Raw genomic sequence first — 24,842 nt, forward strand, 5'->3', positions numbered from 1 at the left:
AGGGGAAATTTTTTCAAAAAAATTATATAAAATTCAAACTAATTAAAAATAAAAAAATGTCCATGTCGACACCAATTGTGCTACGTAGAACAATTGTCATTCACGTCAGCAATCGCAAGCCAAAATTGGTCGGAAGACTACATTGGCGAATTGCAAAATGTTTATGACTAAATTGGATAAATTGAAAGGTTTAAGATCGAATTGACATTCGTACAAATGACGTATGACCTTTTTGGTAATTTTGAAAGTCGAACCTAGCCGCACTACCAACTGGCAATGCTGTTGTTACTGGAGAAGCAATTCCTAGTAGGTTGCTCATTATTGATAAAGATACGAGATTTGGTGATCGGTCGCCGATTATTTTGCTCGACAGATCTGTTTTAGTGGAACAAGTACATGCTTAACTCTGATGGTGCTCTGTTAATCCTCCTTGTTTCCTGGATTTGACTTAATTTTGCAGTATTCTAGACTTTGTTATGCTTTGAAGCGCATGTACTTGCCATGTATCTTTTGGAGCAACGAATACAATTTTCATTCCAAAAAAAAAAAACGAAAAATCGGCTTCTTTAAATTGGTGAAAATAAGAACATTCAGCAATACTGCCTCTGATGTTGCCACCGGAATAAGCACATGAGTGCTGGCCAGTGAGCTTAGGGCTTTATTCGAGATTAAGTGCGTCACTTCGGGGCCTTATTGAGTCAACATCCACGTTGAGGAACTTTTTGAGAAAACAGCCTCACTTAAAGCCGGCTAAAAAAGCTCCCGTTGCGCTATTATTTGCATCAATTAGAACGAAAAAACTTTTCCCACTAATAGAAATACTAATGCGCTTTAGCATTGATTTGTATTGTGTAGTTTTTTAATGGCATAATTTTGTTTTCGGTCTCTTAATTTATGTCCTCTGTGCAATTAAGTCTTCCATTTCTGAAATTTTGTTAATCAAATGCTTTAGTTCATGTAATTTGTACGATCAAGGCTTTTTGTCATTAACACCCTCAATTACTGTAACATGGTTGCCGATACGACAATTCTAGTATTCAAAGGTAATCAACTAAAGAGGAGAAAAAAAATCATAATGACCACTTTTGTCCTAAATTACTTTTGGAAGAAAAAACACATTTGGGAACTGTTTTTATTAGAGATTGCTCCAAAGGAGATATGGATTATTTGAGGAACTGATATACAAAATAGGTATCAGTTTGAGTAAGCAGTTGTCTTTTGTTAGTCTTTCTTTTAGAAATACAGAGATATACACGATATTTGTACAACTCCGGAATCATAAGCTGACCGTGACACGTGAATCCACAGATATATCACGTCCGAGCCAGAATCAAGAAGCATCGAAACATAAATTCTCCACCAAAAATCGATGCACATCATGAACAGTTCCTCCTTTTTTTCCATCAAATCTCAAGGATGCTTCAGTTTTGGCTATGTCTTCTTAGCCTGCAGAAAAATGATACAGGAGTTGTATGAAGTAGCATCGAAAGCTATTCAACAGCTGATATGTGGATCGCCATCTCAATGTTTCTCCTTTTCCTTGCTAAAAGACGCTCTCGTCGTGCTTGGTTTTAAACTACAATGGCATTTTAGATTGATCCTTTCTAAACTAGTTTGTCACAACTCTCATGCTGTGTTCTTCTCTTCGGAGGAAAAGAAAACTTGAAATCACAGGGACCACAGAAAACCGCTTAAGATAATTGAAAGGATTATATTGGTCAAATTTACAAGGACAAATTTGGGTAAACAATTTTAGTTCAAAGTATAATCTTCAGCTGGAATATCATCAAATTAAGCAGAGTAGGCAACTCAACTATTTCAACTACACTGTTCCGTAACAATATCATTTTGTTTAACAGGACCATTCGTTGAAATGGAAAAAAACATCATGGGAAAATGGACTGCTGAACTGTATTTAACCATGAAGAAACTCTGATTCATATGTAACGAGTTAAACTTCTAGGCTATGTCAACTCCATGTCAGATCAAAGGCAGCAATGTAATAAGAGAGAAGCTGAGCAGGCAATACCAGACAGTTACATATAGAAAGAATGACAAGATGATACCTTTCTTAAGTACTTCTTGTGAAGTTTCATAGCCCCACTGCAGGCCTTTTTTGCATCCAGATTTCCAGTCATATCATTTAGAATCTGGAGAGGGATAAAATCGATTAATGAAGAGATCTATAGAGGATAATCATTCATCTGGACGACATATGAAGCTAGTTATTTTAACACGTCATGTGCATTGCATCATATAAGAGAGAGGAAACTCTTGTCCTAATTTACAAATCATCCACATCTTGGATTTTTTCCCCTATCAACCCCAAAAAACCAAACTCTGCCTGTGGTTTCCCTGATCAAACTAGAGGTTACCATCAAGTGATTCTCTCACTTGAAACAAAATCCCTAAAGGTACAAGTCCGTGTATCATCTTCTCAAAGAAAGAAAAATCTAATCATCTTGTAGCGAGTCCTAAAGCTAATATTGTGACAGCTAGGTGTACTGTATAGTGATCCAGTGAAACATTTTCAGTTTCCCACCCTGAATTATTATGCTTGTCTAAATTTCTAAATAGATAACAGCAAAATCAAAACTCCAATAAGGGTCTCAACTTTATTAAGCTGACCTTAACGACATCATCCAGGCCACGAGCTTCTTGCAAGAGCACTGCACTCTTGTCCTTCAAGACACTGGCAACAAGGAAAATCGAGATGGGAAGAGGGGCATCAGAGTTCTTTGCTCCATTTCTCATATTTTCTCTCTCGAACTTCCCACACTGTCGTATTGACTTGGCTTTTCCTTTACACCCGTCAGCTTTTTCACCAGCTAAATCGGGCTCTTCATACATAGAGAACAAGTCTGGGTCATATTCCAAGGCCCACATCATCTGTAATATAAGTGACCAATTCTTTTATACATTAATGATAATGAAATATAAAATGAAAAGGATGAAAAATAATCTAAAAATTTCTATAACAAAAAACGGTTGGACAAACGGGGTGGAAGAGAACTTGATATATCATGGGTCACTCCTACTTGTAAAGATAGCCAAAGAGAGCGAGTGCGGAGGAAAAAAAGGACACACGAAGATACCAATGTCGTGCAAGTTACAAGCCCGTTCAAAGGTGTAACAGAATTCATAAGCTAGTACTTCGACACCAGTCAGCATCTACAAGTAAATTCAGGGAAAAAAATTACACCAATTTCCCCAGGAGAATTTGACATGTATCATCACAATATGTTACACTCAATTCCAGCTGCCTATAAATCCCCCCTCTTGCCAAACTTTAAAGAAACTTACTGGCATCTAACCAAACAAGTATGAAGCACATGTTGAAGAGCAAAGCCAGTTAGACCAGACATTAAGCAAAAATACTATGGTTGGACATTCTTATCTGATTCTCGGACCAGCACACATGAGAATTTGCAACTTAATGGTGCTTAGCCGCAGAAACTGGCATCGTTGCCTAGATGGCCAAGGAAATGAATTACCAACTTATTAGAGGCTTGTAAAAGTTCATTTACAAAGGAACATATTAACGGATTCTTACTGCTTTAATGGCATGAGGATGCTGACAGAAAGCAAAGTCAAGCTTATACGACAATAATGGTTGTAAAGTCAGTTATACTATGCAGAGCAGTTTCCCCTAATCATAAGTCTGAATAATATACCTGTAAAAGTAATGTCTAAAACAAGGAAAATTGGGATGAATTGCCTCAACATTAAAGGCAAGCAGCAGTTAGGTCATATCATAAGCAAACCCTCAATGTATCTGTTGGTCAATAGTATTGGTTTACAAGTCATATGATGTCTTGGGCACCAACAACTTGATGCATCTCAGTCAAACAGACTTGGCCTAAGTGGTCCATAATAGTCAATAAGTCAGTAATGAGGACTAGCAAAGGCACATTCAGTAGACAATATAGATAAAAGAGAGGCATGTGAAATCAAAAGGTACCTCCCAAAGATACAAAGAGTCACCAAATGAAAATTCTCGACGGAACAAAACCATAATCATTCGGAAAGCAAAAAGATAGTCTCCTCCACCCAGTGTTTCTGTGCACCATCAAGAAAACAGGCTTCTTAAGTTTCAAATAATGACATTTAAGGTACCCAAGAATATACAAGAATGCATTGCACTGTCTCAGCTAACATAATTTCAAGATTGAACATAAGATGGATCAGGGATGCAAGAATGAATAAAGAATTACAGTACTTTAAAGGATTGTCGTAAGAATAGAGGGATAACTTAAACCTGTCAGATCAGTCACAATCACCTCTTTGGCAATCAACAGTATTGTTAGGGTGGTTTTCTGAATAGACACATGATCCATTTTATCAAACAGCATATTTGGTTTTGAGGAAAGGCTATGCAGAACTGTCTATGGAATGTGCAAAGTGGAAGCTCTGCACATGCCCTCATTCTCTATGTACGTACCCCAAGAGGCTAGAGCCCCAAGAAGCATTTGCTCTATATATAAACCTGTGTTGGGAGTAACCAGGGGATTCTAATAGATAAGCAGAGGCTTGGCTCTTCTCAATGGGGAAGGTTAGGACATTCATAGAATTGGTAGAATTGGGAAGTTAACATGATTAGGAAAGCAAATTGCCTGCTAACTAGTAGATAAGTCCAGTCAAAGCCAACATCTGAGACACAAATCAGTACGCAGACCGCATGTCTCGTCTCTCTTAAATAGGACCCATGATAGGCCAAAACCTTTCACATTGAACCATATTGCCTAACTAACACAAATTCTTAATTGTGAGTAATATGAGAACTTAATTAAGTAATACCTATATGCTGATGAAGTTTCGGATCGATAACTTGAGTAATAGCAGCCAAGTTAGTAAGTTGTGCCTCCACCCCAACAGAGCTCTCGGTGCATCTGAAATTTCCTCGCTTAAAAATCGCGAAGAAGAATACGCGTAAAAATTACTGATCTTAGGATCATGAAGAGAATGCGAAAAATCGATTTAAAAAACAGCATTTGTATTTTATCCTAAAGAAAACTTAAAGCAGCTGTATTTCAGCTGCATAGCAAGTCCCAATATTGAACAATCTCCATTTATTTTCGAGGGGGGGTGGGGTGGCATGAAATGATATGCTCAAAGAGAGCAGATGCAAATGTACAGGCACAGTCCTGCAGAAAATGGGTATGCATTCCCAAACATGTAAATGTTGGTATTACAGCATAATGAATTATCCCCAGGCATTTGCCCAAGGACATAACTATAAATGTGGATGCTCATAAACATGTAAATTACGTACCAATCTGCGCATTAACCGTTCGAAGCACCAAAATGCATCAGCTTCATCGTCAAGAAGCATTATCATTGGGGAGCAAAGATCACTCATTCCTGTTATTGTCACCCATCATCCTCAAGCTTCAGTTAATTGCGGACAAGGAAATTAACATCATCCACGATGCAGCAGGAGGTCAGGAAACTAAGGACTCAAACCAAAATATGTACAACTATCTATATTTTCCCATGTCAAGAATCCTCTGCAGACTTCTTGATATTCACGGTGAGAGAGAAATGCAGCAGCTTTCAAGGAAGTACTCGTTTTTACTGTTCAAGAATTGAAATTTCTGTAATTTTGTTCAAATGGACATATGTAAACCAAGAGCACCTAAGAGGACTAACTTTGTGTTATCTATTTCCTAGAGGTTAGTGTTCCCCGATGCAGGTGAAAGAACACGTATGATGTATCAATCAGAAAATCGATGGATGACAATTAGCAGAAACTTCAGGGAAGACGATTGTTGGATTGCAGTGCCAAGAATAATGATTTGTTTATGCTCTTCATGATCAGCCACAGTAAATCCTTAATCTTCCAGTTCACATAGAGATCTGTCAGCATAGTAAAGCTAGGAGAACAAACTACATTATGCTTCATCTCCACAGCCACTTCTCCATGCACCGCAAACTTTGGCTGATCCCAAATTCGCGAGTCATCATGATGATGTTATTACAAGAGCATTGCACAGCCTAACACTAGAAGGGCTGAAAATTGTTTTCTTTAGAATTTCCTTTGAAATAATTTTTAACTAATTTACAGATATATGGGAAAAACGGGAATAAAAAGAAAATAATTTAAGTTCAAAACTATTGTTCAGAACAACATTATTCTTATGGCACAAGAGCCACTATCCCTATAGAGACTGAAAGCAAATAGCATAAGACCAGTCAATATTAGGGGATGCTAGACAAAGTTCATTCTTGAAGAAAATCGTATTTGGAAAACTATTTACTCATGCATATGCTCATACTGATATTAGAACTTTAAGAAGTACTGGTATTTCCTTGTATCGAATATAAGAACGTTTAGAAGTACTGGTGTTTCGTTGTATGGAAGGAATTGGGCCAAATGAACATGCAAACATAGTGCACAACAACCAAGGTATTTAACGATGAGCAGAACATGCTTCATAAAATGAGGAACATATCCCTGATGATGAGTGCAACACTGGCAAATTGATTGCTCAATGCAAAACTGGACAAAGCTTAGTGCATGCAGCCATTTTACTAAATAGCCACAATCACTATATCATGTCCTGTCAAGATAAATGAAAGTTCAACGAAGGAGTCACCTTGACAGTAGCCAACATCTTTGTCTATCCAGGCATAAACTGCTAGAATGTCCCAAAGTTTTGACAAGTTTTCTTGCTTTTCGTAGAACACCAACGGCCTGTCTGTTCGAACAACATCGAGACCTAGAGGAAATTTCATATAGAACATGGAATCAAACAGTTGGAAAAATAAGGTACAGTATATCGTAAAATTTTACTGTAGAAGTTTAATTTAGAAAATGAGAACAAATGGAATGGAACTGTTAATGCGTAAAACATCAAAGTTTAATGCTGAGGGTCTAAGGATCAGGCTTTCTCCCAATCAGAAAGAACAAGGAAAAGCATGGTGAAACATACATAATTGCACTTCAGGGTAGATTTAAGTGAGAAATCCTTCATCCGCAGGAAGCATACCCACTTGCTCGTATGTTGTGACACTATACACCCATTTTAATTCAACAATAAGGAATTACCACTGGAAGGGGGATGGGAACAATAGAAGAGCACCCAGTTGAGAACAATCTTCATGGTCCATTCATACATAAGTAAATGGAGACATGGTGCATTTAGATTCCAACTAACCTATCTGATGTAATGTGAGCTTCCATTGGATTTCTTTTTTGTCCGAAATTACATGGCTTGAGGATTCTTGTACTGTTTCCAGCGCAGTTCCGTTCGTCGCTATGCCAGTTGCGGCATGAGAAGTATTTTGAGGAGTCAAAACTGCTCCATGTTGGTTTGTTTGGAGGAGTACGATAGGATCCAAGATTGCCTTACCGTCCTCAGTAATTATAGGCGCGGTTATAAACCTACCACTTCCAACAAGAGGGAACATTTGGCGGCACTCTTCCTTCCACCTTGCATATTCATCCCTGAAAACATGAAGAAAGATATGTGGTTGACGATGTCATGGGAAAAAGATAGGTTAATAACTAAAACCCGAAACAGATGCAGTTGACTTAAGCAATGACCAAGCTAATTAAATAACCATAAGTGTGCTGCAAGGGATATACAAGTTCGTGCTCTGTTCTGAAACACTCATCATAAGTAACAAGAAGAAATATCTTTATTACCCGATCATTTTCTCCTTTATTAGCGATATATAGCATTCATCCTGATAAATATGGTTAAGAAATAGATCAAAATTGAGAGAAAAGCATCACATAATTGACTTGGCCTTTGATATGGTAATACAGGTGGCTTCGTGGCCCCTACTTATCAATGGAATGCTTACTATGCCATGATAAGAGGACTTGTACTTTCTTTGCTCAGAAATGCACAACAAGCAAGTTTTTGGAGAGAGACCATCAAGTCCAATGGACCATAACTCCTCATAATGAAATAATAGCCAATACGAATTTATTCAGACAAATACAAGCATCTCAAGAGTAAAGACAAGGATTTCTAAAAGGTAATCCTAGATACGTGAACCAATCTTGGAACTAAAGGCACCCTGCATTTAACATCATTTTGAGTTGATGAAAACAATACAAATATAATGCACAGAGGAATTGCGATTCAGTTAGTATTGTACTTAGCAGAGCTTGCTTTACCAGTAGAGAAGAGAATTCCCATTCTATCCATGTCCACGATGACCTTAAAAATAAAAAAGAAATAAAGGGAAAAAAATGCTTGAGAATGAAATTATAATAGCATGATGGTCAGGAAGTAGGGAATATTAATTCACATCCATGGAGCATGGACAGAGGAATCAGCGAAATGTGGATGCACGCCACGACAGTAAAATCTGCCAGCATCAGTGGATTATAAGCTGACGACCACAACAGGTAACAAAAGTGTCCACTTCCAATTTGAAAAGCTGCATTTCTGACTATTAAAAACGAGGACACATACAGGCAGGAAAGAACCTACTTCAAGACCAGGGATGTGACAGGGATTTTCCCCTCCAAGTCAACAGGGAGGTCAATGGAACACTAAGTTATGATGATGAAAATTCATAGCTCCAGTTAAGCAGCTATAATAGGATACCTTCGACGTTGCCGTATCTGTTCACGTTCATCGAATGTGCTCTTTGGATCATAACACCCAAGTAGAAATTCCCATACTTCTCCTCTAATTGATGGATGAATACCCTAATATTTATATATAACAAGTAGAGGAGCACAACTAATGTTATTAAGAGAAGCAACAAAAGGTCAAGTAGGAAAGTAGAGCGACCAAGGTATCTAGAAGGCTGGTAAGGAAAGATAAACCAAAGGCACAAAATAACATAAAATATGAATAGATGTCCCTTCTATATTTTGAGCAAGGTACAAGGACAAAGCATTTTCCCATAAAGTAGACAAGAACAAAGGAAAATATAACAGACCATGCACCAAAATCTTTGAAGTTCTGCTTTCTACAATCTATTGCAATCGTGGATCTCATTCATGGTTGGCGACATGCAAGAAAAATTAACATCCTTATATGCACATCTAGAAAGCAGCCTCGAGAAGCGGTTTCAGAAGGGAAAAAGGAATAGCATGATGCAACCATCATATGCAAAATTAATTGGGAACATGTTCTCCTCATATATAGCAGCTCGATCAAAAAGTTCAAGAAAATGCTCCATCAGGAGGCTAAGGTTTCAAATGTTAGTTTATCAAAATTCTTGCTTCCTTTGGAAAAAGCAATTTGCTCAAATCATTCTCCTGAAGCTCAGACTCATAAGATTATGCTTACCCCATGTTGAATTCGGCTCAAAGTCTTGCCTATATCCAGGTATCCTTCTGGAGAAAATGCGGCATGCCATTTTCTTGCGCTCAAAGTTTTCCCAGCCTAAATGAGCATGAAAAGCAGAAAGCATTAGCCACTTTGATATGAGCAGTGGAAAAGGCACAGAACAACCATTTCAGGTCATAGTCTTATTCTGGGGCTTAGGAGCATATGGAACTTCATAGATTGTAAACCTCTTTTTCTCATGGAAGCAGTGTCATTACAGTTTGCTACTGTTTTGAGAGGGAAATCTCTTTTTAAAGTACAACAAATTTTACAGAACAATCAGCAATATGAAGGCCTACTAAACGGACTTTCACTCACAAGACTTTGAATGGTAGTCACTCAAAGCAAGAAAGGTAATGCGTACACTTCTGATAGCTAAAAGCTTGCAACACCTAGAAAGCTCTCTGTCTCTGTCTCTGTCTCTGCCTCTGTCTCTGTCTCTCTCTCTGTCTCTGTCTCTGTCTCTCTCTCTCATACACACACACAGAGCAACAATTATAATTTGACAAAAAGAAATACGAGTAACAGAGCCGTCGCGAGGAGCAAGAGAAACCATTGAACCGGCACCCACTTTCTTAAAACCTCACGAACAATGCAATAAGCGCAACTCAAAGTTCTGCATTTCAAGTACTTCTCTTCTATTCTAGACCTTCATCCAATCCAATCTCAACAATGTAAATAATAATGCTGTGTGGGGGTCAAGATTCAGCATTTTCTAATTCACACCAGCGTTTCCTAAATCACGCCATCATTCTCTCACGCTCTTCCATCAAACAGCAACACAAATCGTCACCACAAAAAAGCACATTGCGAGAAATTTTCAACATTAAAGATGCACTAATCCTCGACAAAAACCACATAAACGTCTGGAGAATGAAACAAAAGAAAAGAACGATGCGAACCTTGATCCTGAAGCGCGTCTTGGGAACGTCGGTGCATTCCGCCCGGACCTCGTAGAAAGAATCGGCTGGAGCCCCAGGGTCTCTCCAGATCGCCGGAACACGAAACTCCATGCAATCTTTTCACAATGCAGAGGCGCGATCAAGCGCAAGTGTCGAACGGCCACGACGAGCAGCTAGAACGATGGATCCTTCTCCTGAAACGGCGAATGAGAAGAGCCAGAACACGCAATGCGACGGCGAGACCAAGTCCGGCAACCAGTTGGGCGCACAACAAACCGACCGAAGCAAATCCTGGGAAAACAAAAAAAATAATGCTTCTTCTTTTATTTTTATTTTTTAAAATTTCTTGTGTCTTTCTTCTTATGGTTCAGTTGCGCGAAAAGGCTGTAGATTAGGTGGATGTCGGAGTTGCTGAAAGGACAATGCGGTGGCGTCGGAGATGTCCTGTCAACAGGTGTGCGAGGCGGCGGCGGCGGGCGGCGGCGGCGGTTGGGAGTTGGGAATTACTAATTAATATATATATTTTTTGTTGGGTTGGTGTTTGTTATGACAATCTCACAACGCAGGAACGCAAGCCGGTTAATGCGCTACTTAAAACCCGCCCGCTTGTCTAAATTTAACTCCCCTTCATTCATGGATTTGGTTTCAGTTTCCGGACCAAAAGAAAATTTATGGCTTTGGTTGGTTCCTCCTCCTCCTCATCTTCCTTAATTTTTCCACCACCTCCATCACTGCTTCATCTCTCTCTCTCTCTCTCTCTCTCTCTCTCTCTCTCTCTCGGATCCAAAATAGGAAAGGCCTGGAAATTGCTGTACTTTGATTCGCATTGTGCCTAGAAATGAAGTTACTTTTGGCGTAAATCCATTTTCTTTTCATAATTTTCTTGACCCTTCTCGGTTATAAGTTTCTTGAATGGATGCGTCCTCGACTGTTCCTCTTCTACCTACGTATTTTCAGAACCCTTTTTCCTGTTCAAATCTCAGGAAGAACAACTCATAAAAACGGGGGTGAGACTCTGCTATAGAGAGAGAGAGAGAGAGAGAGCGTATAAGACCAAGAGACGAAGCTGCAACGCACAAGATACCCCCGGCAACAGCTTTGGCCCGGTCCAAGAGGGAAAGCTGTCTGCGAGATGTCCCTCCCTCGATGAACACCTTTTTGTCTTTTTCATCTCATCTGACCCCCCATTTGCCAGCTTCAATCTTCAATGATGAGACCCCCAAACATTGATTCAATTAGAAGGAAGCTCAACTATGCGCCGTCGAAACAATTGACACCTTAACTTCTTGTGGACGTTTCAATCCGGACCTCACCTTTCAGTGAGCTTTGCAACAACGACGTTTACGCGTCGATTCCGATCATCGCAATAAGGTGATATGCTGATGAACATGTATCCGAACATGTACTCAGCCATACGCCACTTCATTATCTAAATCATGGTCATGGAAATTGCGTCGAAAGTAGTGAATTTATTAGATATTCTTTTGTGAGATGTAACTTTTGTGCAGCCGTTATTAGGGATACTTTGAAGGTCTTATTTGTCTTCCATTCATCTTTAGTGGAATGAGTGTTTTTTTCATTATTTTCCCTCAATACTTTTTATTGACTTTAAAATTTGAAAAAGAAAAATCAATTTGAATTCTTAATGGTTTCTTTTACAACATAGAATTTTCTAATTAAGAGAAAAGTCGGGCCTGGGCTGGCCCGGCTCGATGGCCACCCTTACCCATTACACAATGTTCGGTTTGTGTCGTAACTACGTGCATATTCCGAGAAAGCCTATCATCGCCGCTTCACCATAGTACTAGTGAAAGTATAGTCGCGATTATCTTACACCATAACACGGTTAAACCTACGTCACATAGTTACAAAGGCCTTCCAAGGCCGATGATGAACCGGAGGGTTTCAAACCCGTTATCAGAGGGAACCCCAAATTACTTGTGAGTCCTACGCTAAATAGGCCAACAAAGAATACCCACCATTTTCATGAGTAAGCTTCATTTATCTACACGTTTGGTAAAGTAATGTACTTTTGCTACCCTGGACATCACCTAAGAGAAAGGAAGCGGATCAGAGAAAGCGTGCGCCAAGATGAGATCTCTAAATTGACTTAATCACACCTTCTCTGTGCCAAGCAGTAGATGATATAGAAAGAGAATGAAACATATCAAAGAAGGATCCGAGAGAATAAACTGATAATGGTCGAAGCGTTTTGCGAGTATGTCATTACTAGGTTAAAGGACATTTTTTGGTAATTTTTCCCCGTTAAAGCTTGCCGTCCTTGTTCGTTTTTTGGCCACAATCTTGAGCTCCCTTTCCATGCTCCAAAATGATTAACGGAAGAGTCGAGGCAGAAGGTGAAAACAACAGAACTCACAAAGTTTTTGACCTCAAAAGCTTATTAAGGATCCAATGTATGCTCCCAGCAATCTACTAATATAAGTCAAAATGAATCAAGAATTTCAAAGAGTTTGCCATCGTTTATTGATTTCTCACCACGTACAAGAAAGCCTAAGCTCGATACGATAACTAACGACGACCACAGTGACGACTGCAGAGATCAAACGGGTTTTCCGATTTTGCCTAAAAAAAGGCCGTGTATGCAGCTCAGACGTAACTGATCTAAACCCGCAGCACAAGGTTTGAATATTCTGTGCAATGTTAAAGCAAAGAATAAACCTGCAGGGCAATGTTTAATGAAAGTGAGAGAGACCCAGAAAGAAGCTGGAGGAACAATCTGTTTACTCCTTTCATGCGGGAATGCACATATACTTTGCACCAGTGGCTAAGAAATCCAAAAGAAAACCACAGAACATGGCAAAGCAACAAAAGCGTCACCTCCACAGCTTGCAAAGTTCATGCAGCCACTGGCCTACAAAAACCCCACTCTTCGTCGAACTCAGATCACATGCCAAGCCCAAACGGAAGAGAGAATTCGGACTTTTCCTTGCTGAGTTGCTCGTCTGTTCTACTTCTTCGATGGCAATTCCTCTGTTGAGATTAGATCGCCAAATGAAGAGAGTTTTTCGAGTGATGGTGGTCTTGCTCTGGGTGACGATGCTGGCGCGACGGAGCGAAGAATACGAGTTTACCGTTGGAGATGCCCAGGGTTGGACTGTCCCTGCTAATTCCAGTGCAAAAGCCTTGAATCGGTGGGCAGAAAGAAGCCGTTTCCAAATTGGAGACTCTCTAGGTATGTCAATGCGTTTTATCGTACTAGTGCAATGTCTAACGCAATGTATGTCATGTGAGAAAGGCACATATGATCGGGAATTCTTCTTGACTTGTCGGTTCTCTCCACTAATCCTTTATTGCAGTGTTTGTCTACCCGCCCGGCCAAGACTCAGTGCTATACGTGAACCACGACGACTACAACAATTGCAATGACGGGTCGCCTATGGAAAAATATGTCGATGGCCACACGGTGTTCAAGTTCAACCATTCAGGACCATTTTACTTCATAAGCGGAAACAAAGACAACTGCCACAAGAATGAGAAGCTGGAGGTGGTTGTGATGGCTGACAGGAGCAACAAGACCAGCAGCACAGTTTCACCGCCCCCATCGGGAAATAATGGCACTGCCCCGTCCCCGGCTCCTTCTGGTGAGGAGTCTCCTCCTTCACCGGCTGGTATGGCTCCGGCTCCCGCCAGCCAAACAAAGAAGAGCGGTGCTGCTTCAGTGTTTGTCGGTTTCACTGGCTCTATTGGAGCATTTGTTGCTTCATCTCTACTTCTGACATTCTAGGCGGAGGATTGGGAATTACGATAATGGGTTGAATTTGCAGTGTCCATCTGAGTTGCCTTCTTTTGCTCTTTTTATCACCCCAGTTTCTTCTCTGTGATTTTTCTCACTTCAAGCTCAGCTACTTCATCTGGGCAAGGTGGAGCGGCATCCGACATTTGTTATTTGAGGAATTTGTATTGGTTTACATATCACAAGTGTGTAAGTTGTGTTTTCACCGTATGAGAACAATGTAGATGTGGAACATAAATAAATCCCATGGGCTTCTGGCAAGGTTTGTACTTTCAAATGTTTCTCCTACATGTCATTGCTATCCAGTAAAAGATAGAAGCCTTCATGGCATAAAACCAGAGACAATTTGGCTGGGTTAACCTACCTAACAGAGCACATTCACCTCACAACTGTGTCGAGATTGCACTTTATTTCACGACGAACAGGCACAATTGATCACTTGCCAATACATCCAAAACCGATACTAGGTTTCTCCAGGACCACAGCTTGTATTGAATGAGTAAACATACAAAAAGCGGGAGGAAGCCAAAAAGTAGCAATCCTCCCATACGAAAATCACTTCTAGAACAACGAATGGACAACATGCGAGTTAAATCATCTCAAGTATTTTCTTTAGAAGTCACGTAAATGAGTAATCTGTGCTTCTTTGACGCTACCAGTCTTTCTTCAGATTCTCCTACAATACACTAGCAACTGCAATAACCATTCATACATGCAACAAGCAGTTTTCTTTTACAGCAAAAGATACAGCTAAACCTGGATTGGTAAAAATTGCAAGTATCTGCTTAAACAACGTCAGACACTTCAGTCAGATATTTTTGCCTAACTCCACTTTTTTCATCAATCTAAATGTGTTGTAAAGAATTGAGTCCAAAATACCAGCAACCTGCGAATCACACAAATAAAGAAGATTAACACTAATAGACTAAGCATAAACAAACCATGAAGTGAAGTACCCACCGTGAAAACACCTCCAATTATTGCACAAACATTGGTGATAAAATGCGAAAAGGACTTCGAGTTTTCCGTGATTAAAACCTAAAAATAGGAACAAGATGTAAGTTAAATGGATAAAGAGAAAAGAGGAGAAAATCTAGAAACCGAAATCCCACAAAAGTATTCCTTATAGTTGTTTTAACCTGCATGGGAGAGAGCTCGAAATGGAATTTCGCGACAGGTATGTGCAGACTCTGCACCAAGCTGCTGTGGGCTGTATACTCGTACTCCTCAACTAATTTGTGGGACCCTCTAGTTATCACCTCTGTCTTGACTATTTGAAGATAATGTTCTATCTGCAAAAGGGATAAGAAATTCAAAAGGAGGATCTCCATGTCCAGGCACCTCTCAGTTTGACATCACGCGGGCGGATGGTATGAATCGCAGATAACATATTGAACTTACAGTAACATTTGCACCTATATCACGCTGATTAATAAATGCTCGGCCATTCAGTCTGTCATGGCTTCCACCAAGATGAGGTATCAACCTCTTTGCATCACTCATCACTCTAGGGGAAATCTTCCTACCAAATGACAGATGTGATATGACATGTGACATGTTCATTTCCGATGTATCAAAAGAATGGGCTCCTGAATGAGCTGAGATGATAAGGCTGCCAGGGACCTGTAAGGAAAAAGATTGAGGTAATATAATTGTCACGTAAGGGCAAGCCAACAGACCAAACATTCAAAATCAGTGAGGTATACATGATCCAGATGCCTAGATACCAAGGAAGCCAGTCATCATACAAGACTCCAACACAATGACTCTACTAAGTGCGCTATTAGCTTTACCTTCTTTACCCGCACAAATCCTTCAATTCTACAGCCTCCCGATGAAGGAGCTGGTCTTTTTATGTTATCTGTTGAATTATCAGTAGATGAAACATGCTTTTCAGACTCCACAGGAATTGGCGCAACCAGCTCTTCCATCATCTGCAGCATATGTAAGTTCCACATACGATTATGATGCCTCAATATACACGTACTATTCTCAAGGCAAACTACGTGTCTGAGATTTGATATAAGAATTTAAGTTCCTACTAAAAGAATGCTCGAACCTTAACCAGGCTCTCTGTATCTCGATTTCCATAATATGACTCATGTTCATGGTGTCCATGGTCCTCCCTGTGATCAAAGCAAACTTGCACGTTGATGTCCGATGTATGGGACTATAAAAGTCATGAGAAGAAGTGAATACAAGCACTCATTCAGTCATGCACACCTAAAGCACTTAGTGCAATAAAAATGATAGGACAGGTCTAATCACAGACATCTGCATACATGCAGAAAATACATAGTAACAGCAAAACAATAACTCTACAATAGTCATTGAATAATTTATTTCGAAGATGAATATAAGATAAAAAATAGCCGTTTTACCTAAGATCAGTTCCCTTACGGAAAATGCGAATGGATGGATACCCTTGTATGTGGTTCCTGAAAATGAAAAAGGAACACTGTTAACCATAAGCAAGAAATTGAAGGGAGCCACAAACAGAAAGAACATATTATGGGGAAAAAGGGAGTCCACAATAATGATATGAGGATCATATGTTGCTAGCTGAAAAACTAACTGCCCCTAATCGCACAAGAACTATTCTGTACACATTTTCAAAAACCGTCACCAGACACTCACAGACAACTTAATAACTAGATGTAGTAAATATTCCCACGGTTTGCAGGATAATGCTTATATTGACAAATACTACATAGTTCCCAGCAGAACCAAAAACACAGCTGTGAGCCCCAACAGAAGAGCTCTTCTTATAGCTCAAATATCAACATATTTGCATCACTTTGCAAATTCAACTCCAAAGAGAGGAGCTTTACCTATATCACAAACAGACAGCAAGCTAGACCTGAATGCTCATACTCAGTAGGATTCAAATACTTATGGGAAGACTATATACTTTCCTATTTCACAGGAACAATAGAAGAACTGTCTCATTGGCTCACAGCACTATCAATTGTAAAACTCAGAAATGCTATGTTTGGCAAATGGTGGAGATTGGGGGAAATGAAAACTTAAGTGGAAATTAATGAAAATTTTAAAACTTTCGTGAGAAGGGTGTGGAGGGAATTCTCCCCATTTTCATCTAGCAGGTGTCTTCTAAACATAGCACAAATGCATTTAACAGCAACAGATACTTCTTTTAGTTCACAAAATGGGTCTTCTTTCCCCTCATGCCAGATACTTAGGGAAAGGGGAAAGAAGGGACGTGTAGCCAAGGACTTCAAAGCTAGGTAAGGGGCAGTAAGCATACTAAGTAGAATCCTTAGAAGCATTTGGGGCAGCTTGTTTCAAGAAAATTTTCTGAGTTTTCATTTCAAATGAGAAAGATCATTTGCTTGTTACAACCTTCGAAACTGTTTTATCTAAAAACGCGATTTTTCATTTGAAAATGTGTTTTTCACTTGAGGGCTTCAAAATTGGAAACTGTTTGTTCAGAGTTTTCTTTTCTTCTGAAGACACGGTCACACTGTGTGCCAGAAATCAGCTTTTTTTCTTATTCCGGTTTGTGCAGTGCAGCCTTGTCTTAATACACAGCTGGGCTGCAATCAATAGATGATTGATGGTCGAGTGAAGGTAACTTCAACCATCTGAATCAACGATGGGAGAAGAGGAAGCTCAAACAGATGTCAGAAACTTCTGCCATGCAAAGTTTTCTCTTTTCCTTTTACTGGTTTTCCCCCCTTATTAACTATTGAAGCAGTGAACCTTTACGAAGTGGTCACTTTCACAAAGCTTCAAAAGTGAAGGTGTTCATTGAAAGGAAAGGTGAAAGATTTAAGGGTAAAAATATGAAATTGTAGCAATTGGTATAGTTAATCAATTTTTTGAAAACCCAATTTTTCAGCAAAGGCACAGAATTGTGCGGGGGCTATTGGTTAAAATGGCACAAACAAATATATCTCCATAATTTCCATTTCAAAAGGAAATTTCCAGTTTCAATACCAGAAAACTTTTCACGAGAATAGTAAAATGAATGTGGGAAATGTTTTCCATTAAAAACTGAAAACATTCTCAAAAACCAAATGGGCCCTTAATATTTTCAAGTCCATTCACCTCCATTTCCAGTGTTAAGATTGCAAGGAAGAACAATTGCATTAACACTCAACTATCAAACATAATATTCATTTTCCACACAGATGATCACTAAATAGCTTGATATTATCAGTATACCTGCGACACAATTCTGGTTGTTCAGTGCAATCAACCTTTCCTGAAAGAATACGTCCATCGATTTCTGGATCATATCTGGAACCAATTGTCAACAACTGAGAGATTGAACTTGCATATTCTCATACAAATTCAGTAGATCATAACTGAAAAGGGGGGAAAAAAACACCACAAACTGTAGCCGATGTACCTCTCTCTTATTATCTTAGCAGCCCTCTCCCATGATGGTTTCTGTAAAAGAGAAATAGAATGATAGGGTCCATCAGATTTCAGTAACAGTTATCTTGTATTAAACAATGACACCTGCCAAGTTCTCTGATTGGTTCTTCGCATAAGGACGAATAGTGATCTTTAAAACCCAGAGGTGAGCACGAATCGCAATCTTACTAGACCAACTGGATAAATTTATAATTATATTTGAGAGATAGAAGATGAGAACACTTGTCATTTTTGGATCTAAAAATAATAGCTTTCTCTCCATGGCATGCTACGGCTTGATCAATCAACTATAGGCGCAAAATCAATAAGATTGACAAAAGGAATTTCGATATCCATGTATGCTCTCCACCTATGTCATGCATGATGTTCATTTGCAACAGTTACCCATGCAAGAGACAACTGCATCAGAATTTGTCAAGAAATTAGTTAGCAAGTTTACCAATGATAAACTTACCAGGCGATTGCTCCAGTAACACCAAGGAGCAAAAAAATTAACGACCAAAATTGGGTACCTGTTACAAGGTGGGGCAGAAAGAAACATAAGGAGTACCTCAACAAAAGAGTAAGTCCAAAAGAGTCTGAACATGACCAACTTGGTCATTCAAGCTTCAAATACTTACTGGTGTGAAACTCTCTCAAAATTATGAGAAGTTAACGGAACAGAACCTTCAGCATATTCCTCATCAGCTTCATCTCCATGCTTAATGGCATGTGCAACTGGACCAGAGTGGAACTCAGAGCCCGTACCTTTCATATTACGATCAATAGAAAATTTACGCACTGTTTTGGTTATATTCAACCTGTTCTGCAAAAGAAGATGCTATGGTCAGGCACATTGAAGAGAGCAGTGTATAGCAATATTTTTCCAAGTCAAAACCCATATTGCTTATTTAAATGATTAACATTTGCCGCCTTTCTCATTTGTCATTGAATCACGTTATATTGTTCAATAAATCCAATTTTGCAACATTATCCTCTAACTTAAGACATGAAGTTCAACGACTTTACGTTTCAAGGAGATTCATTATGAACAACCATGAATTAATTGCTATTAATATATCTCAATATGACACGTATTGCACCGTCAGGTTGCGGAAAGGACAAGTAAGTGAAGGATACTTACTGTTCCCAACACATCACTCACATCAACCGATGCAAATTCACAGGAGAGTGCAGGAAAGCTGCAAAAAGAGGGGAAAAAGATCAAGACTTGCATGCCAATGTATGTCAGAGGTCTCTTTCAGAATTCTCCTGAAAGTATATTTATTGCATCAAGTGTAAATAACTCTGCTATTCCTTCAGGGACATGTCTGCAATACATGTGTACACATTGGCCCAGGTCAACTAGATAACCTGCCGATACACCGCTCAATGTAATTATTGAAGCACCTTTGCCAAATGGCCATCAAAATTATGTTCATTCAACGCTATGCAGATTAAGCGTAGGCATAAGCCAATAAAATTCTGACAGTCTTGGATACATATATGTTGCCACCAGAGATGTGACCAACTGAGGAAAAAGACTATGTCTTCTGCCTAGCTCAACATAATTGAGAACAAAAGTAAAGTGTGGGACATATTTAGTACGACAAGTACCAATGTTATGCATGATAATCGAGTGTTTCATGATCTAGCTTAGCGTACACATTTGCTGTACTCAATTAAGAAACCAGCAAGTTGACCAAATATAAAAATAAAAACAAGAAATCAGCAACAGCAAGTGCATAAATTTAGTGGTTGACCATACGACTGCATAAAAACCCGACAAAATCATGTTAAGACCATCTGACCTACCTGATATTAAAGTCAATTCGCAAAAAGTCCCCGTCAGAGCTCTTATCGACTATAACGGATGTAGAGGTGCTGACAGACAAATAATTACTCAATTCCTGCAGAACGAGCATCCAGAGAGTAAAAAGGACTGACCGATCAGCTTATAGTGCCAAGTGATACAAGAAAGGAAAACTAAATAGTGGCAAGGTTCATTGTTCATAAGAATTGGCAAAGGAAAGTCATAGGCAAAAGTACGGGCATCTTCTCCCTCCTCAACCCCCCAACCCAAAATGCAGAGGTCCAGATAGACAAACAATTGCACAGTTCCTGCAGATGATGTCTAGTTGGGGAGAATTGCCGAGTAATTAGCTTGACTACCATTGCCTATTATGCAGGAGAGAGAGAGAGAGAGAGAGAGAGAGAGGGAGAGGGAGGGAGGGAGGGAGGGAGGGAGGGAGGGAGGGAGATAGAGAGAGAGACATTAACAGGATACAGATCCATTGCCAATGTAAAACACAATATAGGAAAAGGAAAGAAAAGAACAAAAAGTCAAACAGAAACCGACAACCACCAAAATAACCAGCTAAAGTCCATCAAAGTAGATGCAATGTGCATACCATTCCAAATAAAAACATCATGGCAAGAGCAGCTATAATGGATAGACCTGCGCCCGAGATTGATGCCTCGGTCAAATCTCGAGGAATTTTCCTGTAACCAAGAGTGAACAATCAGAATGCTTAACCAAGAAAACACAGTGACTAAATGAGCAAAACTGTTGCATCGAGAATATCCTTTTATCTCAGATCACCAAACAAAACCCCACTCCAAGACTTTAAAAAGAATGGGAACAACAGAAAGGTCAGATTTTTCATTAAGGACATCATTTATGCTGTCACAAGAAACATCATGTGAGTCCACATGTCCATTTCCTAGGTGTTTTGACCAAGCATCAGCTGTTTATTCACGCCTTGGGCATTCAGCTCAAAGTCAACACATGCCTCCAGACACTCCGATTCTCTTCATCAATAAAAAACAGGAGAAAAACTCTTTCGATAAACAATTTAGAAGGATATCTCGTATTCTCATCTTCTCCTTAAATGCTAAACCTTCTCCTGAAAAAGCTGGCTTTTCCAGTACCTCTGGAGAAAATCAATTATCACTTTCCCATCAAGGCACAGAAGTGAAGATAAAAACCTCTCTCCCGCGATAGCTAGCATAGATTCATGATTATGCAGACACAGACAAAAACCCATCCATCTTATGCAAGACAGATATTTGATGGAACATCCATGAAGAAGACCCCATTGGCAACACAACCACCGCGAGTGCCAATTTCACGTCCTCCCCCAAACACCAAAGCCAGTGATTGTTGGATTCAATTCCAGTCCGCAACTCTTTTCGTTTCCCTCTTTCGCAAAAACATCGACCACGCCGCTTTTCTTGTGATATGAATTTGAGAACTAAAAGGCAAAGCCGAATCCTAAAAACACAATGCACGTGCACAGTGCACCTGATAACAGTTTCATATTTCAGCTGCACTGACGAGCGACTACCTAAACTCTCCTCTCTTAGCAATCAATTCAAGCTCGTTCCTTCACAGCAATTAACTCGAGAAACAAATGGTTCCACGCAACACCCTCGAACTAGAAAATTCTTTCCACGGACTGCTTGTCTCCAGGAAATAAGACAGGCATCGAATCAGCGATCCATCTAACACGCTTATTGGTTTGCAGATACAAAACTGTTCCGACCGCGGAAGCCACCACGCACGCACGCACGCACGCGAGAGAAAGACATCACGAACCGAAATCTGGATCGCGAGTTCGATCGAATCTGACCTGTAGAAGTCGATGGATTTGATGTTCCTCGACGAAATCATGGCTCCGGTGCACGCCTCGAGATTTATTGGGGATCGCGAGTAGGAGCTCCAGATCTCAGGGAAGAAGAAAATGGAGAGGCATGAGAGATCTGCTCGGGAGTGCTGGCATTCAGCAGGTTGACGATGGACGCTCTTTCCCCTAACTGCGTTTTGTGCGCGTTTTCATTTGCCTTCTCTGCGTCGAGTTTAGTGCGAGCACAAGAAGCGGAGACCTCCAAGGCTCCAATTCGATTTCGAGAGCCAAAGCCAATTTGCAAATTTATATCTTAATTAAATCAATTTCAAAAAGCATATGCGAAATCTCCGAAAATTGGAAAAAAAAAATCCCCGATTTACAATTTTTTTTTTTTAGGAATAGCGATCGCTGTACGAATTACACTTGTAAATCTTATTAAGCGCTCTTTAATAACGAAGTGAAAGCATACTCGCATCCCCGTGGGCACTTAACCGCGGTACAATGAGCCTGTCAACGGTTATGAACGCCTACGAATTGATTTTCGCCCCGTGAATTACAGCCCGCGGTGGCGTTGACGGCACTCGGATGACTTCGCGAGGGGCATGAAATTGCCTTGGCTATGCCCAATGACAATTTGATTATTGGCTCATGCGGGCATGCGGGAGATGGAGCGAGATCCGATGTAAGTGTTGTCACGACTTAGGTTGCGTTTGGTCGTCCGAATTTCTAATCGGGATAAGATTAGATAGGATGTGATACAAAATTCAAGGTTTGATCGCATTCTATCTCTCGTTTAGTGAACTACGGATTTAAAGTTGAATATCTTTATATCCTATCTTATTTATTGTTTGCTAAAAGCTGGATATCAATATAATCATTCTTGACTTGTACCATCCGGAAGCTCTTCATCGGAGTTGATGCGGCCTATCTCCGGCCGCTCATCAAGTTGAAGCTCGAGGGGACGATTGCCGGGAGTTGCGGCGATGGGGACGAGAGGCAACAACCCAAATTGACATATTTTTTAAAAAAATTTATAAAAATTTTGCTCACGATTTTGGCAATATAAATTTTCTGGAAATTTATAAGAAATAAATTTCCCTAGATTGGGTTAAATATTGAAGCATTTAAGTAACACGGGTTGGGTCGGGTATATTTTAGGTTGGGTTTGGATCCCTAAATTTGTACAAAACGGATTAAATATGTCAATTTGGGTCGGACCATTTTCGACTATACCCCATTTACCCGTTTGACGGATCTAACCGATAGGCATTCAAAATGATGGCCTCATTAGTGTCTTCATATAATTTCGTGTAATGTGTGTGTCATGATTCATAACACGACGTGAGATGATGATATGAAAGCAAGATATGATCCTGACATGAAATTGGCAACCGTATTGCTATGCTAGAAGGGTTGTTTACGAAATTGCTATCTGTAAGAAAGATGAGATTGCTGTGCATGAACCTTTCTCTGGAAGAAGTTTACAATTCGGGGCAAAGCGGATCCAGAAAGGAGAAAACTTTTCTCGTTGATGATATAAATTTTCATTCATGACTACTTTCATACCTCTTTTTTTTTTTTTTAAATATCATTCCCATACTTTTAAACAAAACTAAATATTGGAAAGACCAAATTGTCGCTCCTTGCAAACTCATATTAACATCTTAGGTTGTAAATGGCTTCATCTTTGTTTGTGACTTGAAATACTTGCCCAAGAAGTTGCTCGTTGCCGTCGGAGAGGCAGCTCGGCATGGCGTAAAGGCGAATGGAGCGTGGCGAAGAGGGGGTGAGCGATGGATAAGAGAATTCCCCTTTGTCTCTATTTCACCCCTCCTCCTAGGATTCTTTTATTCCCATTTATCTCGTGCTAGACAACTACCAAACACAAGATAGGATAAAACATATCTTATCCTGAGTTTTATTCGGATGACCAAACGAAGGTAGTTATCAAGTGAGGGAACTATTTCATTTGGATAGGAGCCTTAAACATTGTATTGCAATTTTAGACTTCTTTTTCTTAAGGAAATTACTGAGTGCCAAAAGCTCTCTATAAGCAACTGTCCCCGTTAAATGCAGAATAAAAACTCGTATTTAAAGACTTAAAGTATAGAAAATTTAGTTGTAGTTGACATCTCCATGAAATATAAATTAAAAAATAAATTTCGGAAGTGAACCCAACAAGCGCATCTAGTGTAGTGGTATCATAGTACCCTCCCACGGTACTGACCGGGGTTCGATTCCCCGGATGCGCATTTGTTTTGCGAATTCTTGTCAGATTAAGTTATGTTGGTTATTTTTTTAGTGACATAGTTTTATTTAACTTATTTTGGTTATTTTTTAAATTTATTAAATCTTCTATTAAATTATCAAATTTTATTTCTCTTGGTTAGTAGCCTCTTACATCTTGCTAACTCTTTTTGGAGATTGCCAACATGAAGTATCATGACTCATCAATTTTCCACGTAAAAGTGGGTTATTAACTCTCATTTGAGTTACTTACTGACATTTATCTGTATTTCTTATCCTTTACAAACTTTTATTTGCATTTTATGTAACTACGCCTCAATTTTACCAAGTTTTTTAGGCGTATTAAAAAAAACTCAATTTTAGATCCATCAGTTTTTTTTTTTGTCTAAGAAAGTCGCAAATTGTCACTATAGTCCCAAATCTAATTATACGTCCAACATGCCACTGGTTTATTCAAATTTATCAACATTATAGTCATTAGATGTTTATTAGTAGGACCTGCATCTTCACCAACACTTTCACCTTTATGTGGAACAAAAACAGCCTCCCGCGGTTAATAATTTTGAAGAAACCAATAGTGACTTTTGGACACGGGGCAGATGGGGATTAGAGTGAAAGTTGATGATTTTCTTAG

The 24,842-nt window shown here is 39.5% G+C and overlaps 3 protein-coding genes and 1 non-coding gene across 5 annotated transcripts; 2 read left to right on the forward strand and 2 right to left on the reverse strand.

The window, feature by feature from the left end:
• Positions 1 to 1,078: 1,078 nt before the first annotated feature.
• On the reverse strand, positions 1,079 to 11,395 carry LOC115739059 (rab GTPase-activating protein 22-like). Of its 2 annotated transcripts, XM_030671920.2 has the most exons (12): positions 11,276 to 11,395; positions 10,199 to 10,489; positions 9,258 to 9,353; positions 8,565 to 8,668; positions 7,158 to 7,447; positions 6,597 to 6,719; positions 5,273 to 5,361; positions 4,798 to 4,903; positions 3,962 to 4,059; positions 2,629 to 2,889; positions 2,067 to 2,150; positions 1,079 to 1,446 (listed from the first exon to the last, which is right to left on the reverse strand). In XM_030671920.2, the coding sequence occupies exons 2-12, from the start codon at positions 10,307 to 10,309 to the stop codon at positions 1,432 to 1,434; spliced, it is 1,377 nt and encodes a 458-aa protein (XP_030527780.1). In that variant the 5' UTR covers positions 10,310 to 10,489; positions 11,276 to 11,395; the 3' UTR covers positions 1,079 to 1,431. The 2 variants fall into 2 exon arrangements, with proteins under 2 accessions (XP_030527780.1, XP_048130950.1); XM_048274993.1 differs by lacking the exon at positions 11,276 to 11,395 and having other exon boundaries at positions 10,199 to 10,945.
• A 1,462-nt stretch (positions 11,396 to 12,857) lies between these two features.
• On the forward strand, positions 12,858 to 14,213 carry LOC115739472 (early nodulin-like protein 1). Its single transcript, XM_030672583.2, has 2 exons — positions 12,858 to 13,391; positions 13,516 to 14,213. Exons 1-2 carry the CDS (start codon positions 12,959 to 12,961, stop codon positions 13,941 to 13,943), a joined length of 861 nt encoding a protein of 286 aa, XP_030528443.2. The 5' UTR covers positions 12,858 to 12,958; the 3' UTR covers positions 13,944 to 14,213.
• Positions 14,214 to 14,473: 260 nt separating this feature from the next.
• LOC115735775 (protein disulfide-isomerase 5-3-like) lies at positions 14,474 to 22,195 on the reverse strand. Its single transcript, XM_030667172.2, has 15 exons — positions 21,965 to 22,195; positions 20,744 to 20,834; positions 20,148 to 20,242; positions 19,477 to 19,534; positions 18,974 to 19,158; positions 18,808 to 18,865; positions 18,325 to 18,365; positions 18,138 to 18,212; positions 16,334 to 16,390; positions 16,012 to 16,078; positions 15,746 to 15,886; positions 15,354 to 15,575; positions 15,092 to 15,244; positions 14,913 to 14,990; positions 14,474 to 14,838 (listed from the first exon to the last, which is right to left on the reverse strand). Exons 1-15 carry the CDS (start codon positions 22,003 to 22,005, stop codon positions 14,761 to 14,763), a joined length of 1,440 nt encoding a protein of 479 aa, XP_030523032.1. The 5' UTR covers positions 22,006 to 22,195; the 3' UTR covers positions 14,474 to 14,760.
• A 1,947-nt stretch (positions 22,196 to 24,142) lies between these two features.
• On the forward strand, positions 24,143 to 24,213 carry TRNAG-CCC. Its single transcript has one exon. It is a non-coding gene; the product is annotated as a tRNA-Gly (tRNA).
• The last annotated feature ends 629 nt before the right edge of the window (positions 24,214 to 24,842 follow it).

This window comes from Rhodamnia argentea, chromosome 2 (genome assembly GCF_020921035.1).
Source record: "Rhodamnia argentea isolate NSW1041297 chromosome 2, ASM2092103v1, whole genome shotgun sequence".
NCBI lineage: Eukaryota > Viridiplantae > Streptophyta > Magnoliopsida > Myrtales > Myrtaceae > Rhodamnia > Rhodamnia argentea.

Coding starts and splice junctions, on each gene's coding strand:
- LOC115739059 (XM_030671920.2), bottom strand. CDS start 10,309: ATGGAGTTTCGTGTTCCGGCGATCTGGAGAGACCCTGGGGCTCCAGCC. Junction 5,362..6,596: donor AGATGTTGGCTACTGTCAAG/GTGACTCCTTCG, acceptor TGACAATAACAG/GAATGAGTGATCTTTGCTCC. Junction 2,151..2,628: donor GCCTGGATGATGTCGTTAAG/GTCAGCTTAATA, acceptor ATCCCTCTCCAG/ATTCTAAATGATATGACTGG.
- LOC115739472 (XM_030672583.2), top strand. CDS start 12,959: ATGCACATATACTTTGCACCAGTGGCTAAGAAATCCAAAAGAAAACCA. Junction 13,392..13,515: donor CCAAATTGGAGACTCTCTAG/GTATGTCAATGC, acceptor CCTTTATTGCAG/TGTTTGTCTACCCGCCCGGC.
- LOC115735775 (XM_030667172.2), bottom strand. CDS start 22,005: ATGATTTCGTCGAGGAACATCAAATCCATCGACTTCTACAG. Junction 19,159..19,476: donor TGAGTGATGTGTTGGGAACA/GTAAGTATCCTT, acceptor CTTCTTTTGCAG/AACAGGTTGAATATAACCAA. Junction 18,866..18,973: donor TTTGAGAGAGTTTCACACCA/GTAAGTATTTGA, acceptor ACCTTGTAACAG/GTACCCAATTTTGGTCGTTA.